Below are 16,958 nucleotides of genomic sequence, written 5' to 3'. Positions count from 1 at the left end.
AGAGGACACTGATGAAGTAGATGGTCCTCCCCACCCCCAGTGCCTTTGGGGCTAAGGCACCCATTCACCTTCCTATGCTCCATCCTCCTTGAAACTTCCACGTTTACTTCACATAAAGATGGGCACCAGCAACTGTCCTGTGGGGATGCGAAGCCACGCTTCTCCATATCTGGCCAGACGTGTTAGTCTTGCAAGAAGCTGTGAAGTCACAAGGGAGAAGCTCTCTGGCCCCTTCATCTGCTATCCCAAAGGAGGTAGCGAGAGGAGCCTTCAGTTCAAGGGTTAGAGCCCCTGTAATATCTTCCTATCAGGGACCTGCTGGATTTTTCCATTCCTGCTATCTACCTTTCCCCATTGGATGCAATAAAACGCTGACACCAGCAGCTGTTGCTCTTTAGAACTAGGTTTTCTGACCATGAGGCTGATGTATCATGGGCAGTATGGTCTTCATTCATTGCTTCCGTTTTTCATCTTTTTTGTTTTATTAATTAATAAAAAGATCTTGTGTATTTACTGCTATTATTATCACAATACAGAAAATAAATTATTCAATCCAAGTTCTTTCTCAGGAATGTCTTTTTCTTTTTTTTCCTTTTCCCCCTGAAATCCTGTGCTTAGAGAAACCAACTAAAGAATTCTGGTCTTGAAGATGTTGGGCCCTTAACTATGGATGTGGGTTTCTGAAAAGGCTGTGGATTTAAAAGGTGGAGGGGAGGAGGGTGGCCATGGGAATGGGAGACATTTACCAGTGTTGTGGGAATTAAGCAGCAGTGGGGGCCAGAGAGGAGTGGGGTGATGTGGCCCTCAGACCCCAATCTCTGAGCGTGATCACATTTCATCTTTATAAATGCGAATGGGCCTCACAGCACACCAGCTAAACAAGTTCAGATTCCCCCAGGCTTCCTGGGAAAGTGGTTCTCTTTTTGGAGGATAGAAAGAGTACAGCAGGGTCCTGGGAAAATGAAGAAGGGAATGACCAGCCCTTCAGCCCAGAGGGGGAGTGAAGCAAGGGGTGGATGACTAGAGGTTGTTGCCAGTCTGGGAGAGTCCATGTGTCTTGGCTGAGGTCTTTTGGCTGGTGGAAAAACCTGGCTTGATGTGGCCCCAGGGAAGTGAGTTGGACTGGAGGCGGAGATTCTCTGATGTGGGAAGCAGAACTGAGCTTTTTTTCCTTTGAGAATTTTTAACTCTATTGGAACCATACACTTGACACCACCACCCCTCCCAAGCCATTTAAAAAAGATCTATTCACTTCCCCTTCTGCACAAGGCTCAGGGTCCCTACTTGTGGGAAAAGAGTAATCAGAGGCACTTACCAATGCCCATCTGGGAGCAGATTGTGGGGGTCACAGAAGGTAACAATCTAGAAAGAGGTGAGGGAGGTGATGGAAGAAGTTTTGTAATGGGATTTGTTTATTTTGAAGTTCCAATGCTTTTTACTAAGAAGCTTCTCATCTTACATTGTTCCCCAAAGGGCTCTTTAGTGAAGGGGTTTCAAAAAATTGCCCTCCCTTCCAAATCCCCAGTACCACCGACTCTGCTCACCCACGGGTCCACCACCCCAAAGCTGCCACGCAGCTAGCTGTCTGGGAAAGAAAGGGAGAGGGCTCCTCCGGGAGGAAGGAGCGAGAAGGGTGGCGTCTCTAAGGGGTTTAACCTCCTACCCTCTGTTACATGACGCCACCCCCTCCCTCCAAACACTGGGGCACTGGGCCTCCATTTTTGTTTTGGGGCGGAAGGGCAGGGGCTCCCGGATAGAAGGGGTCAAAGAAGACGGTTCTTATCATCTGCGAAGGGAAAGGGGGTGCTGTCCTCCCTCGTTCCCTCTCCTCAGTCTGCACCCCCTGCACCCCCTTCCACCTTCTCGGGGTCTCCCCCCCCTTGTTGCTAAGGCCCGGACCGTCATCCCAGCAACAGCCTCAGTCATGTGACCGGCAATGGCGGCGCTGACGAGAGGTAGGTGAGCCCGGCGCCCCCCACACCCACCGTGTGCCCCCCAGGCCCCGCTAGCACCTCTCGCAAGCCCCCCCGGACCCCTGCGCCCCCTCCCCCGCCTCCCTCCCCCGCAGGCCGCGCGGGGGGCCCCCATCGGGGCCGGGCCGGTCATCTCTCCAGCAGCCTCCAGCCTTGGCCTCCATTTGGGGGTTCTGAGGGCCGCAGCCGGGCGCTGTGCACCCCCACCCAGCGGCGGGGCCCCGGGGGCTTCCGCGAGTGGGGATGCGGGGAGTTGGTTCCGGGTCGAGTCTTGGAGGAGGTCGTGGGGGGGAGGAGGGGAGCTGCCTCCGTGACGCCCCCAGGGACCCCTGCCCTTCCCGGCTGTCCAGGCCTCCAGCCGCTGTCTGGAGGGAGAGACTGGCCCCGTGTCCGGCCTGGGTTGCCCCAAAGGAATCACAGATGCAGCCTAAACTGTGGCCCCGCCTCCCTCTGCTGTGCCAGCAGGACTTGGAGCTAGGACACCCTAGGTCCTGAGTCCCCTCGGATGGGGAGGGGGCGGCCCGCCGTGCACAGACAGTATGGGTTAGAGTCTAGGGTTCCATTTTCACTTTCTAAACCTTGAGGTGCCTCCGGCCTTGAGGGACCCGGTGATGGAGGCACAAACGGATAGCGGCAGTTTGGATCAGTCAAGAAATTGAGGTCACACTAATGGCCCCTCTTTCTCATTGAGCGCGGCACTTGAAGGTGTTGTGGGGACATTCTCATAGCTGAACGTGACCGGACCCAGAGGAAACCTCAGGCCCCTCCAGCTGAGCCCCTGCGGGAGCCCCGCCCCTCCCAAATGCAGATAGGGAGCTGACAGGCCGGCTGCCTGGGTGTAAAAGGTGACCATGAGAACTTTGCCATTGCAGGGGCTGCTGCCACTCTGTGGATTTCCTAACAGACCTGGGCAGGAGGGACTTAGTTAGCTTTCAAGGAAGACTCCCCCTCAGCCACAGGGCTAGAATTTGCTGGGCATGTGGAGCAGGGCAAGGATTGGGAAGCACAAGAAACATTCCTGGGAATGTGGTCTGAGGGAGGTGGCCAGAATGACCTCCGTCTGTGTGGGGTTTTTCTTTCCTGACTTATCTACACCCAAGGCTGTCTTGAGTGCCTCGGAGCTGGAGGGGGGAAGTGGAAGGTTAGCATGCTGAAGTTCCTTTAGCCACCTGGAGCTAGAGAGAGGCTGGAGATGGGATTGTGTGGGGGAGAAGGGGAGGGAATGAAGGTGTTTTGCTCCTTCCCCGGGCTGGGGAAATGGTCCTATTTGCCATCCTAACCCTTTACCCTCCCCCTCACTGTCAGCCCTGGTCAGCTGAGTGTGAATTAGAGGGATTTCTGCTGCCATCATCTTCCATGGGCTTTCCAGGTATTTGCCCTTCAACCCTTATATTGGTTTCCCCCGGTGTCCCAAGCAGTCCCGTTGCTAGTTAGCTACCCCCAGGTTCCCGAGTGCTATGTGGGTTGCTGGGTTGGGGCCTCTGGGGATTGGGGAAGGGGTTTCTCATTTTCCCTCCTTTTTCTTCCCGCCCCACCAGGTCACACAACCTACAAGTAGGGAGCAGGGAAAGAGAGAGTGAGCCTGCATGCCAATTCTAAGCTCTTCAGGATCAAAGTGAGCAAAAGGAGGGTCGAAGTTTTCCTCCCCTTGTTATAGAGCCCCTTTTGCACCCCAAGTGGGGAGGGCCAGGCTGGTTCCACGATCAGGGCAGATGTGAAAGGCGGACCACTACCGCTACTTGGCTTAGATAATAAGATGTGGTTGTTTTCTTGCCCCTCAGGGGGTGCTGCGGTTTGGAAGATGAGGGGAAGTACCAAATGAGTTTGAGGGAGGGGTTGGGGGTTGGACTTTGAGAGAACAGAGGTCATGGTGGGTTTGGAAGGAACTTGAAGTAGGAGGCACTTATTTGTGTCAGATGGGGACCCCCCCCCACCCTGAGTCCCTTTCACCCTGGGGGCAGTGTCGTTCGTCCTGTCCAGAATGGCAGCCTGTGGAGGCACCTGCAAGAACAAAGTGACTGTCTCCAAGCCTGTGTGGGACTTCCTGAGCAAGGAGACGCCAGCCCGGCTGGCCCGGCTCCGGGAGGAGCACCGAGTGTCCATCCTCATAGATGGCGAGACTTCAGACATCTACGTCCTCCAGCTTTCCCCGCAGGGCCCTCCCCCCGCCCCGCCCAACGGGCTCTACCTGGCCCGGAAGGCGCTCAAGGGGCTGCTGAAAGAGGCAGAGAAAGAGCTGAAGAAAGCGCAGAGGCAGGGGGAGCTTATGGGCTGCCTGGCCTTGGGGGGTGGGGGGGAACACCCTGAGCTGCACCGTCCAGGCCCACCCCCTCTCCGAGCAGCCCCGCTCCTGCCCCCCGGGGCCAGGGGGCTCCCCCCTCCTCCTCCCCCCCTCCCCCCTCCTCTCCCTCCCCGCCTACGGGAGGAGGCAGAAGAGCAGGAGAGCACCTGCCCCATCTGTCTGGGGGAGATCCAGAATGCCAAGACCTTGGAGAAGTGCCGGCACTCATTCTGTGAGGGCTGCATCACCCGGGCTCTGCAGGTGAAAAAGGCCTGCCCCATGTGCGGCCGCTTCTATGGGCAGCTGGTGGGCAACCAGCCCCAGAATGGGCGGATGCTGGTCTCCAAGGACGCCACCCTTCTGCTGCCCAGCTATGAGAAGTACGGCACCATTGTCATCCAGTACGTCTTCCCGCCCGGTGTCCAGGGGGTAAGAAGACCACAGCCAGCCCTTAACCTCTGGTTTTCCCCAAGCTTGCTCTTTGACCTAGGAAAACTGGGTGAGGGTGGGCGTGTTTGTTAGATACAGGCCTGCCATTTTCCAGCATGCCTTCCTACTCAGTGCCTGAAGCTCGGTGGTCCCCTTGAGGCCCAGCTTCTATCCCTAGGACTTCAGAGCACACATAAAGATCCTTATGAAGCCGGGCATGGTGGTACATGGCTGTAATCCCTGTACTTGGGAGGCTGAGACAGGATTGCAAGTTTAAGGACAGTCTCCACAACTAGTGAGACTCATCAACCTAGGGAGATCTTGTTTCAAAATAAAATAGGAGCTGGGAGTTGTGGTGCATGCTTGTAATCGCAGTATTTGGGAGGCTGAGACAGGAGGATCACAGGTTCAAAGCCAGCCTCAGCAACTTAGGGAGACCCTGCTTCAAAATAAAAAGGATAAGCCGGGCATGGTGGCGCATGCTTGTAATCCTGCGCTTGGGAGGCGGAGACAGGAGGATCGCGCAGGTTCAAAGCCAGCCGCACTGGCTTAAGAAACCCTGTTTCCAAATAAAAATATAAAAATAGGTCTGGGAGTGTAGCCTGGAGGCAGAAGGGCTTCCAGGAACCCCAGTACCACAAAAAAAAATAATAATAATAAAAATAAAAAATAAATAAAAAGGATAAAATAGGGCTGGGAAACTGGGCTTGGTGGCATACACTTGTAATCCAAGCCTTTGGGAGGCTGAGACAAAATCACTGTTAGCAGACAGCCTCAGCTTCTTAGTGAGACCCTTTGGGACACAGTGAGACCCTGTTTTAAAATATAAAGAATAAGCCGGACGTGGTGGCGCACGCTTGTAATCCCAGCATTCAGGAGGCTGAGATCCTAGGATCGTGGTTCGCGGACAGGCTCAGCTACTTAGTGAGGCCCTCTACAACTTAGTGAGACCTTGTTTCAAAATAAAGAATAAAAAATAGGGCAGGGGGTGTAGCTCGGAGGCAGAATGCCCCTGGGTTCAAGTCCCAGCACCACACACACACAAAAAAGGGGGCTCAGAGTGTAGTTCAGAGGTAGAATGCTTCTAGGTTCCATCCACAGTACCACACACAAAAAAATAAATTAATTAATTAATAAATTAATTAATTAATTAAAATAGGTCTGGGGGTATAGCTCAGAGGTAGAATGCTCCTTGATTCAACACCCAGTGCTCCCCAAACATACATACATACATATATATAATATATATAATATATATAATATATATAATATATATAATATATATATATTATATATATGAGTATGAGGAGGGCTGGGTATAGCTCAAGGATATGTGCCTAGCTTGTAGAAGAATTGGGTTCAGTCCCCAGCACTACAGTAAATAAAAACAAAATAGACCAAAAAGAAGGTATGAAGCTGGGTATGGTGGCACACACCTATAATCCTAGTACTTGGCTGAGACAGGAGGATTGCAAGTTTGAGGAGCACCTGATCAGCTTAACCAGTTGTCGAGTCTCTGTTACTGAGAAGTAGAATGCCCCAAGTTCAATCCCCAGTACAAAAATAAAAAAATAAAAAAAACAGGTATGAGGGAAAGAAATTATATGAAAATGGATGTTGACAAATGTTCTTGGCAATGGTCTTATGTGGAGATGGTGGCCCTCGTACAGACAGGCACAACAGGAAGGGTTCTGTTCACCCTAACAGCTGATAGTGTTCTCTGTTCCATATTCATGAGATACTAAAAGCTTGACGAGAGTGGAAGGTAAAATAGGAGTGATCAGGGGTCTACAAGTACCTTCCAGCTGGACAAAGAGTAATGTCCATTTTTGGTTTGCAGAAGGATAAGGAAACTCCAAAGAAAAGAAATAGACAAATGGAACAGGTTAGACAGTGGCAGAAACATTAGGAATGTTTTCAGGTGGAGGAGGAAAGATACATTATTCTGTCTGCTGAGTTATCTGGAGAGTAAGGACCCGCTATCCTCTATTCCTCCTGAGAAACCATTTGTTGCTGAACTGAGACTTGATGGATCATGACAGCTAAAAGAACCTCTTAACAATAAGGATTACGCTCTTGCCGCCCAGGCCCGAGTGGCTTCTTCCGTGGAAGGTTATCAGTCTGTTGTTACCCTGTCAGCACCAGCTGGAGGTAGAGTCAGCCAGGACCACCTCCCCTGGCATCCAGGCCTTAGCATGCCCAGCTGCTCACTGCCCACTCTGCTTCCCCTTCCTGCCAGGCTGAACACCCAAACCCAGGAGTCCGGTATCCTGGCACCACACGGGTGGCCTACCTCCCGGATTGCCCCGAGGGCAACAAGGTGCTGACCCTGTTCCGCAAGGCGTTTGACCAGCGTCTCACCTTCACTATTGGCACGTCCATGACCACAGGGAGACCGAATGTCATCACCTGGAACGATATCCACCACAAGACCAGCTGCACAGGGGGACCCCAGCTGTGCGGCTCCTCTTCCTCCCCCTGCCCCGCTTCTCTCCTTCTCTTTCCACTGAGGGAACGCCAATCCCCTCCCTCTGGGAGCCTCCTAAATGGAGAGGACCACCCCAAACTTTTCAGCTATCTCTTGCATCCCAGACTCCTACTTTCAACTTGGTCCTGCCTGACCAGCTTTGGAGGGCCCTCCTTGGGGGAGGTGGGAGGGGCCTGAGTGGGGCCTCTACTGAGTCACCCAGAAGGAGGGTGGGCAGGGGTTAAGATGAGCAGTCCCAAACAGCTAACCCTGACCCTCATTTCTCCTTATTCCCAGGTTTGGGTACCCGGACCCCACCTACCTGACCCGAGTGCAGGAGGAGCTGCGAGCCAAGGGTATCACAGATGACTGAAGGACATCCCCTTAGCCAAGGTCCCTGCTGTCCTCCTCTACTAGGACCCAGCGGAAGCCTCTGCTCTCCTCTCTCCCCTGCCCCCCACACCACACAAGTAGGGGACCTGTCTGATGGGGAGGGAGCTCAGAGGGGAAGGGGCAATCCCCCCACCCCCCACTGGCAAAGTGCTCGGGTGCCCTGTGAGCCACCCCCGGCAGAGGCTGGGCTCCGTGGCGCGGTGCCCTGCCCCCCCCCTGTACATACTCCCAGTTACCCTGCCCCTCCATTGCCCGTGGCTTCTCCTGTGCTGTGCTCCAGTGACTAAGCTGAGAAGGGACCTGGGTGGGGAGGTCGGGCGCTTGTACCCTGCCCCCACAGGCCGCTCCACTCCGGACTGATGTGAGTCCCCCTCCCCCAGGGAGCCAGCTGTGTGTTAAGATACAGTTCTCCTACCTTAACCTTGTCCTTTCTCTCCTGTGTCTCTGTCTCTGTCAGTCTCTGTCTTTCTCTCGCTCTTCTCTGCCCCCTATAAAGGAGCCTCCTTACCCTGTTCTGGAATCGCCGCCAGACTGTAGCTTTTAATTTAATAAAAATAAAGTAAAATATGCAACTCTCTATGCCACACCCGGTCTGTTTCTTGGGCGGGGTGGGGATCGGGCCGGCTTAGAAGGAGGAAGGGGTGATGGGGAAATCCCCCGCGCCCTTGCCTCCCGAGGACCCTGGGAACGAGATAACTGTTGGCCCGATAACACTGCGGAGGCCTGGGCCAAGCTTCAGTGTTGGACTCGGGATTAAGAGGGGTGTGTTTGTTGTTGAACTACGGTTGTGGAGAAGGGAACAACCCTACCCCCTTTGCGAAGTTTGGCTGGGGTGGGAGTGGAGGCGGAGTCGGGCAGGGGGCGGGTCGGCAGCAGCAACTCCCCGGACGCGCGCAGACCTCCGAGCCCCCCAGCTTCCGCGCCCCCTCGGCCCTGAAACTTGAAGCAGGGTAGGGGTCCAGCATGAAGCCCCCGGACCGCCCCGCCCCTGGCCGCACTGACCGGATACTGGGGGTCATGGGGGGCATGCTGCGCGCATGCGCCGTACCCGGGCAGGAGGGGGTAAGAAGGGGGGCCCCGCTGTGGGGTCGGGGGTCTTTAGGGGCCTTCAGCCGGGCTGCACCCACAACTCAATTCCTTCGAAAACAGGAGTTCTGCGGGGCCGTCCCAGGGATCCATGAGTTTAGTTCGAGGGACACAGACACACTCTGGGAGGCCCTTTCCTAACAAAGTGGACTTTGACAGGAGGGTGGAGGGGGAAGTTGAGGCTACCCAAAAGGGAGGGCTCATCACAGTTATTCTGTCCCCACAGCCCCCGAAGAGAAGCCCCCTAGGGCCGAGGTGTACCGAGCCCGAGAGCGACGGCACCGAGGGGGGCCCGAGAGGGCAGCGCGAGCGCGAGGTCCTCGCCTGGGCTCCGCAGCCCGGTAAGCGCCGGGCGGGGTGGGGCACAGCTTGCCATCCTGCGCAAAGTGGCGGTTTCAAAATATTCTGCTCTATAAGCATAAAGGTTCGCATCTGATTTGCACGAGACCTGTTTTAATCGCAGGGACCTCCTCGCTTCTCCTCGCCCTCTAGTCCGATGTGTGCCCCCACCTCGGCCGGTCCTGAGCCCCCGCAGGCGGAGTGTCCCCGCGCCCCACCCCTGGTCCCTGGCCAGCGCAGGCTCCAGGACTTCGCCTTAATTGGTGATTAGTCTTAGCTGGAGGCGCGGGGCCTGGAGGGAAGAAGGGTCCGGCGAGAGGGCGGCACCTGGGAGACATTCCCCACAAAGAGCTTCCCTTCCATGCACCCTCTGCTGGGGGGCCTGGCCCACCCCCGCGAGGCGGGGGACATCTTCGCACAGGCCAAGGCCCCGGCTCCAGGCTCAGCCGGGATGCGGGAGGGAGGGGAGCGCGCCAGGGGAGCCCGGGTGGGGAGGAGGCGCGGAGCTGGGGACGTGGAGTGGGAACGTGGTGGTGCTGGGGGAGGGGGCCGGGGCGGGACCGGCCGGGGCTGGAGGGGGCGCGCGGGAGAGGCGGAGCCGGGCCGCAGAGGCCCCTCCCCGCGGCGCGGCGGCCAGGCCTGCTATTGCGCTCGCCGCTCGCCCGGACCCGCGCGGCGCCGGTGGCTCGGGAGTCGCCCCCGCGTCTCCCCGCCCGGGCCCAGAGCCGCCCCAGCCAGAGCCCGGAGACGGAGCTGGAGCGGCTGCGGCATCCCGGCCCAGCCTCCCGCCCCATTCCTCCCCCTGGCTGGACATCTGGACCCTGGGCCCCGCACCGACAGGGTTCCGGAAACCCTCCCCGCCCAGCTCGGCGGCCAGGCCCCGCGCCGCCCTCTCTCCAGCACCCCCAGCCCTCTTCCAGACCAGACTTCCGTCTACTCCTGGACACCCCTTCCCCGTGCCCTCCCTCCCCCCCTCCCCCAGCCTGGCCCCGGGTGGGAGGGAGGGGGGGTGTGCGCCCTGCGCCGTCCCCGCCCCGCCCCCCGTGAGTCCCCCTGCATGGCCGGCCCGGGAGGGGGACGCGGGGGGGCCCGGGCGCCATGCGGGGGGGCCACAAGGGGGGTCGCTGTGCCTGTCCCCGTGTGATTCGAAAAGTGCTGGCAAAATGCGGCTGCTGCTTCGCCCGGGGGGGACGTGGTGAGTGTGAGGTCGCAGGGGCCCAGTGTTGGGCGGGTGGGCTGGGGTGCAGGGCATCTGTTTGCCCTGGCCCTAGGGATTTAGGGCTGTGTGTTTTCCAGGAAAGTGGCTTAATAGATGATCTTTCAGGGACCCTCTGCCTCTAGATTTCTATTAGTTCAAGTTAAGGAAATTGGGGAAGGGGCAAGGGACTCCTGTCTCTTTCTCAGAGCCAATTAGATGTGAGGAAAACCCACCCGGAGTCCCCTTGGGCCTATAATGGTGCCGCTTCCCTCAAATCATTTTGCTGAGAATCTACTTCTGAAGAGAGACAGAGGCTGGTGGGTGGAGGCGTGTAGGGAGTCCACAGGGGCTTTTGTGAGGACTCCTAGCTGGTCAGAGATAGCTCTGATGAGCTGTCCTCTCTGGCTCACTTTGTGGGGTGTGTGCATGTGTTGGGGAGTGGGCTGCAGAGGTCTTTTCATAGTGATTACTGCAGTTCCAGGAGGAGGGGTCTGGGGGTGGCAGATGGGCTCTCAGCTCTTTCTCTCCCACCCCCTTTCCTAGAGAATGGTCTGTACCCATTGGAAGAGAGAGGGTTGAAGGAGAGCAGATGGCCACCCCAGCTTCCAGTGTCGGCCCAGATGGCTGCCCCCACCCCCATATCTGTGCTATGCTCAGAATATGGGGAACCTCCACGTTACTGGGGGTTCCAGGCTCAGGGAGCTAGGCATTCTGTCCTTCCTCCCCGGGATGCCCTGGAGACATTCCTGTGTTAGCCAACTCAGATGAGGATGGCAGGAGTGAGCCAGGGAGAGAGGGGCTGACCTCATGGACAGGAGACCCGGGGAGTTCCCCTGAGACCCTGGGTCTGGAACTGGGGCAGTGCCGATCACCTTTCTTTTTTCCCCCACTAGAATCCTACTCCATTGCTGGCAGTGAGGGGAGTATATCAGCTTCTGCCGCCTCGGGTCTGGCTGTCCCCTCTGGCCCCAGTTCTGGCCTCAGCTCTGGTCCCTGTTCCCCGGGCCCCCCAGGGCCAGTCAGTGGCCTGAGGAGGTGGTTGGATCACTCCAAACATTGTCTCAGTGTGGAAACTGAGGCAAACAGTGGTCAAGCAGGACCATATGAGGTGAGCAGGGAGTGGCACAAAAGCATATGGGATGGTCATGAAGGACACTGGGAAAGAGGGCAAGTCGGGGTCACTGGTCATTGAGGAACCTAGCTACTGTCTCCGACCTCTGACACTTGACTTCTGGCCCTAGAACTGGATGCTGGAGCCAGCTCTAGCCACAGGAGAGGAACTGCCAGAACTGACCTTGTTGACCACATTGTTGGAGGGCCCTGGAGATAAGACACAGGTATAAAGAAATAGGTCTGGGAAGCGGGTTGTGGTGGCTGGCCTACTACCTCTGCAGTCCCGGCACTTAGGAGGCTGAAACAGGAGGATTGCAGGTTCAAGTGCAGCCTCAGCAAATTAGCAAGACCCTGCTTCTGAATAGAAATGGCAAGCCGGGCGTGGTGGCACACGTTTGTAATCTCAGCATGTGGGAGGCTGAGACCAGAGGAGGATGGCGGTTCGCGGACAGCCTCAGCTACTTAGTGAGAGGCCCTCTGCAACTCAGTGAGACCCTGTTTCAAAAATAAAAAGACTAGCTGGGCGTGGTGGCACACGCTTGTAATCCCCCAGCTTGGGAGGCGGAGACAGGAGGATCTTGAAGGTTTGGAGCCAGCCTCTCTGGCTTAAGGGACCCTGTTTCCAAATAAAGATATAAAATAGGTCTGGGAGTGTAGTCTGGAGGTAGAACGGTTTTCAGGAATCCCAGTACCACCAAAAATAAAAAATAAAATGACATAAAATAAAATAAAAAGACTATACTTAGTGAAGCTCTCAGCAACTTAGTGAAACCCTATTTCCAAATAAAATATAAAATAGGTCTGGGAGTATAGCCCGGAGGTAGAAAGTCCCTGGGTTTCACCCCTAGTACCACCAAAAAATAAAAAATAAAAAAATAAAAAGACTAAAAAATAGGGTTGGGGTGTAGCTTGGAGGTACAATGCCCCTGGATTCCATCCCCAGCACTGCAAAATCAATCAATCAATCAATCGGGCTGCGGGTGTACCTCAAAGGTAGAATGCCCTCGGGTTCCATCACCAGTATGGCAAAAAAAAAAAAAAAAAAGGCAAAATGGGAACAAATGGGGGTATAGCTTGGAGGTAGAATGCCTTTGGGTTCAACCCCAAGTACAAACAAACAAACAAACAAGCCAGGTGTGGTATCACACACTTGTAATTTCAGTACTTGGGAGGCTGAAACAGGAGGATTGCAGGTTCAAGGGTAGCCTCAACAACCTAAAAAGACCCTGCTTCTGAATGAAAAATGGCAGAAGGGCTGGGGATGGAACCCCACTCAGAGGTAGAATGCTCTTGGGTTCAAGGCCCCAAGTACAAAAAAAAAAAAAAAATCCAGGTGTGGTGTCACAGACTTGTAACTTCAGCATTTAGGAGGCTGAGATAGAAAGATTGCAGATTTGAGGACAGCCTCGGCAAGTACTGAGACTCTCATCAAACTAGCAAGACCCTGCTTCAAAATAAAAATAAAATAGGGCTGGGGTATGGCTCAGAAGCTCAATAGTAGAATGCCCCTGAGTTCAATCCCCAGTACCACAAAAAAGAAAGGAAAGAAAGAAAAGGGGGGAAGAAAAGAAAGGAAACAAGAAATGGGTCTGGGGAGGCTGCCCTCGGCAAGATGCATCCATTTACTTACCCTAAAATGTTTTTTCCTTCCAGCCACCAGAAGAAGAGACTTTATCTCAAGCCCCGGAGAGTGAGGAGGAACAAAAAAAGAAGGCTCTGGAAAGGAGTATGTAAGTGTCCACCCACCCCAGCCTGGTTGCAGAACTTCTACAAGACTCCCGCACATTTTAGGCGGAACACCCTCTGAGTTTGGCTGTGGTGATTCAGGGGCTTCTAGTCCAGGAGGGAGGCATCCGCTAAACCAAGGGTGTGCCCAGACTCTGAATGGGGTCCCCTGTACCCCTCCTAGGTATGTGCTGAGTGAACTGGTGGAAACAGAGAAAATGTATGTGGACGACTTGGGGCAGGTGGTGGAGGTAGCTCCTACATCTCTTTCCTGGCCCCCTGCACCCTTCCCAGCCCTGGCCTGCTGCCCTTTCCCCCTGTCGAGGGGTGTTTTCGGGAAATGTTTTAGTGTTCCTCTTTCCCAAAGTCCCAGACACCCCTACTTCTGGATTTTCTGGGGAATCCCACCGGGGCAGGGTCCCACCCCAACTTTCCCCTAGGGTTACATGGCCACCATGGCGGCTCAGGGGGTCCCCGAGAGTCTTCGAGGCCGAGATCGGATCGTGTTTGGGAACATCCAGCAAATCTATGAATGGCATCGAGAGTGAGTGTTGGGGTCTGGAGAGCCGGGTGGCGCGGGGGAGGAGCGCGCGTCTGACTGACAGCCTCTAGGCCTAACCAGAAGTCCGCGGTGACCCAGGAACGTTCTGAAGACAGCAGAGCGAGGGCACCTAGTTCAAAAGCGAGAATGCGCGAGGGAGGTAAGAAGTCGGAAATGTATCTGACTTTTCTCTGCCAACCCTTTTAGCTATTTCCTGCAGGAACTACAACGATGTTTGAAGGATCCTGATTGGCTGGCTCAGCTATTCATCAAACATGTGAGGCTTAAGCGGGCGGGTCTTGGGAATGGGCCGGTGTGTCCTGGAGATGTGCCCTCTCCTCATTCACCCCCACCCCGTTCTTTTCATTGTTACCATGTTAGGAGCGGAGGCTGCATATGTACGTGGTATACTGTCAAAATAAGCCCAAGTCAGAGCACGTGGTGTCAGAGTTTGGAGACAGCTACTTTGAGGTCAGTGACAGGTGCCTTGGGGGAAGGAGGCCAGAGTCTGCATGAGAGGACTTTCCAGGCTGTATAACCACCCTATCCTGTCCCCAGGAGCTCAGGCAGCAGCTGGGGCATCGCCTGCAGCTCAATGACCTCCTCATCAAACCCGTCCAACGGATCATGAAGTACCAGCTGCTGCTCAAGGTTGGGACACCTTCTCCCAGGGGGCACAGCTGGCTGGGAAGGCTGTTTCCAAATGTATCCCCTCCTTCTTAATGCTCGCTCCACTTCCTGGAGGTCCTTACCTGTGCTTTCAGAGGGGGAGGGTGTAAGAGCATCTGAAGATGTCCCACCTGAGCGTTTCTTCTCTGTGTTTTAGGATTTTCTCAAGTATTACAGTAGAGCTGGGATGGATACTGAAGAGCTGGAGGTGAGGACCCCCAGATCCTCCAGGACATACCCTATGCAGCTGTCCTCTTAGTCTTGGTGGTTCCCTCAAGAGGGTGATTTAGAGCTGTCTGGTTTTAGGGGGAAGCTGGTTGGGGTGGACATGTGTGAAGAAGCAGCTGGCTGAGCAGGCATCTTTCTCAATAATGACTCTTTTCACTCAACAATACTCCTCTGTACCCTGCATCCCAGCAAGCAGTGGAGGTCATGTGCTTTGTGCCCAAGCGCTGCAATGATATGATGAGCCTGGGGAGACTTCGGGGATTTGAGGTAAAGAGATGGGACAGAAAAGCCACAGCTCAGTGCTCTTGGGCCCCAGTCTTAGCATTCTGGAGGTCCTTATGGGAAATTACCTTCTTCTGGGGCTGACCCCATGGTTGGTTGGGAGTGTCAGGGGAGGACGGGAGGAAGGAGCAGACAGTTGCCCTTGTCTTCTCCCAGTGCTTTCTCAAGGGCTGTCCGTATCCATTGGTTCCAGGGCAAACTGACTGCTCAAGGGAAGCTCTTGGGCCAGGACACATTCTGGGTGACAGAGCCCGAGGCTCTGGGGTTGCTCTCCTCCCGGGGCCGAGAGAGGCGCGTCTTCCTTTTCGAGCAAATCATCATCTTCAGTGAAGCTCTGGGAGGAGGAGCGCGAGGTGGCACACAGCCTGGATATGTGTACAAGAGCAGCATCAAGGTGGGGTGGGTCCCGGAGGGAGGCTTCGGCCTGGGGTGGGATGAGGCCCAGGAGGAATATCTGGCGCTTGGATTTGCTGGAGGGGCCTGAAGAGTCTGGGGGCTATCACATATTTGCTATTCAGGTGAGCTGCCTGGGACTGGAGGGGAACCTCCAAGGTGACCCTTGCCGCTTTGCACTGACCTCCAGAGGGCCTGAGGGTGGGATCCAGCGCTATGTCCTGCAGGCTTCAGACCCCGCAGTCAGTCAGGCCTGGATCAAGCAAGTGGCTCAGATCCTGGAGAGCCAGCGGGACTTTCTCAACGGTGAAGCCCTCATCCCCCCTCTTCCCAAAGTCCTGACCTCCTGAATCCCTCACTGCCCAGTCCCTGCCCTCCCACCCCAGCTTGTCTTCACCCCCACACTTTCAATATTAGCTAAAGATTTGGTAACTCAGAATCCCCTAAAGCCCCAAGCACTTTACAGTGGCTGACAGTTGTGGGTGGTAGGACGCTGTCACAAGCAGAGACCTTAGGAAAGGGACCTGTCTCTGCTGTAACCGTCCTTCTGCTCCTCTCTCGGCCCCAGCATTGCAGTCACCTATTGAGTACCAGAGACGGGAGAGCCAGACCAACAGCCTGGGGCGGCTAGGAGGGCTTGGGGTGGGGAGCCCTGGAAGAATGCGGCCAGGAGACCGGGCCCAGGCCAGCATGCACACACCCATCAATGGCTCTCTCCCCTCCCTGCTGCTGTTGCCCAAAGGGGAGGTGACCAGAGCCCCCCTGCCCCTGGACACACAGGTATGAGAAGACCGTTTCATGGCTATAGAGGCAGAATGAGGAGGACCTCTGCTGTTCCTCATCTCCATAGCCCCTCCTCCATTGCATCCCTCTGCTACCGGCTTCCTTTTATGCTCTGTCTCACTCCCCTACTCTCCTTCTCCCCTCTACTTTAACTCTGGAGCAAGGGGAAGTGGCTTGGGGGGGGCTTAACTGAAGACAGGAGTGAGGGTGGGTTGCTGGCCTCAGTTGATGCTACGACTTGACTCTCTCTTCAGGCCATCAGTGACACCCCCCAGGCTCCACATGAGTCCCCTCCCGTCCTTTCAACTCTCAACACCCCTCCCTGCCAGGCCAGACTTGCCAAGCTGGATGAAGATGAGCTGTAACTGATGAAGGCCGTGGGGGCAGTGCTGACTCAGACACCTACTCCCCAAGGAACTTCAGGGCAATCCTTGTGGCATCGCTCCAGAATTCCTCCCCTTAGTGCGACTGGAGGGTGGGTGAGGCTGGGAAAATAGCAACTCGGAGGAAAGTATCTAGACCCAAAGGGACTTCTTTCTGCCCAAGGAACACAGGCTCCTCCAGCTCCACCCCTGTGCATGCGTCGTGGTCCCCCCAAAAGGAAGATATATGGGTGGTTGGGCGGGAGGGCTGGGGCAGGGACCAGACAGGAATTATTGGTTTGGGTTTTGATTTTGCTTTTCCTGTTTTGTGAGAATAAAGGTTTTGTTATATCACTGTGGCCGCTGTCTTGGAAGAGGGGAGGAGAGGCTGCAGTGGGGGTGGGTGGGGCAGTGATATCAAAGAGATCATCTGGTCCCAGCTATTTGAGGAAGAGCCTGGTGGAAGGAGATGGGCACGGGGTGTAAGTAAAAGATGTTGTTATCTTTGTCCCTCACATGGAGTTATAGCCTCACCCAGGCCAGAGCTGGGACTTTGGGCTACTGGAAAACCCTAAAACCTTGATATAGTCTCCCCTTTATTCAGTCCTACTTTGCCTCCTGCCCACCCTCTGGTCCAGACCCACCAGAAAAGTCACCATAGTGTGACTTCTCACCATTTTCCCAACACCCAGATAC

At 55.4% G+C, this 16,958-nt stretch overlaps 2 protein-coding genes across 5 annotated transcripts; both read left to right on the top strand.

Annotated features, from left to right (window-relative positions):
- Window positions 1–3,530: 3,530 nt before the first annotated feature.
- Window positions 3,531–7,523, top strand: DTX3 (deltex E3 ubiquitin ligase 3; the record flags this gene model as incomplete). Its single annotated transcript, XM_080706367.1, has 4 exons — window positions 3,531–3,588; window positions 3,954–4,683; window positions 6,923–7,140; window positions 7,448–7,523. Exons 1-4 carry the CDS (start codon window positions 3,560–3,562, stop codon window positions 7,521–7,523), a joined length of 1,053 nt encoding a protein of 350 aa, XP_080562493.1. The 5' UTR covers window positions 3,531–3,559.
- A 983-nt stretch (window positions 7,524–8,506) lies between these two features.
- ARHGEF25 (Rho guanine nucleotide exchange factor 25) lies at window positions 8,507–16,265 on the top strand (the record flags this gene model as incomplete). 4 transcript variants are annotated; one of them, XM_080706254.1, is made up of 16 exons in its annotated part: window positions 8,507–8,605; window positions 8,865–8,970; window positions 11,060–11,274; window positions 11,408–11,503; window positions 12,933–13,009; window positions 13,189–13,255; window positions 13,445–13,548; window positions 13,753–13,822; window positions 13,927–14,016; window positions 14,104–14,196; window positions 14,372–14,422; window positions 14,632–14,709; window positions 14,918–15,118; window positions 15,243–15,423; window positions 15,686–15,897; window positions 16,155–16,265. In XM_080706254.1, 16 exons carry the CDS (start codon window positions 8,507–8,509, stop codon window positions 16,263–16,265), a joined length of 1,851 nt encoding a protein of 616 aa, XP_080562380.1. The 4 variants fall into 4 exon arrangements, with proteins under 4 accessions (XP_080562380.1, XP_080562379.1, XP_080562381.1 ...); XM_080706253.1 differs by having other exon boundaries at window positions 8,856–8,970; XM_080706255.1 differs by lacking the exons at window positions 8,507–8,605; window positions 8,865–8,970 and adding an exon at window positions 10,067–10,163.
- Window positions 16,266–16,958: the final 693 nt, after the last annotated feature.

Source organism: Muscardinus avellanarius (assembly GCF_963383645.1).
Source record: "Muscardinus avellanarius genome assembly, chromosome: 11".
NCBI lineage: Eukaryota > Metazoa > Chordata > Mammalia > Rodentia > Gliridae > Muscardinus > Muscardinus avellanarius.
This window is presented reverse-complemented; position numbering and strand designations above follow the sequence as displayed.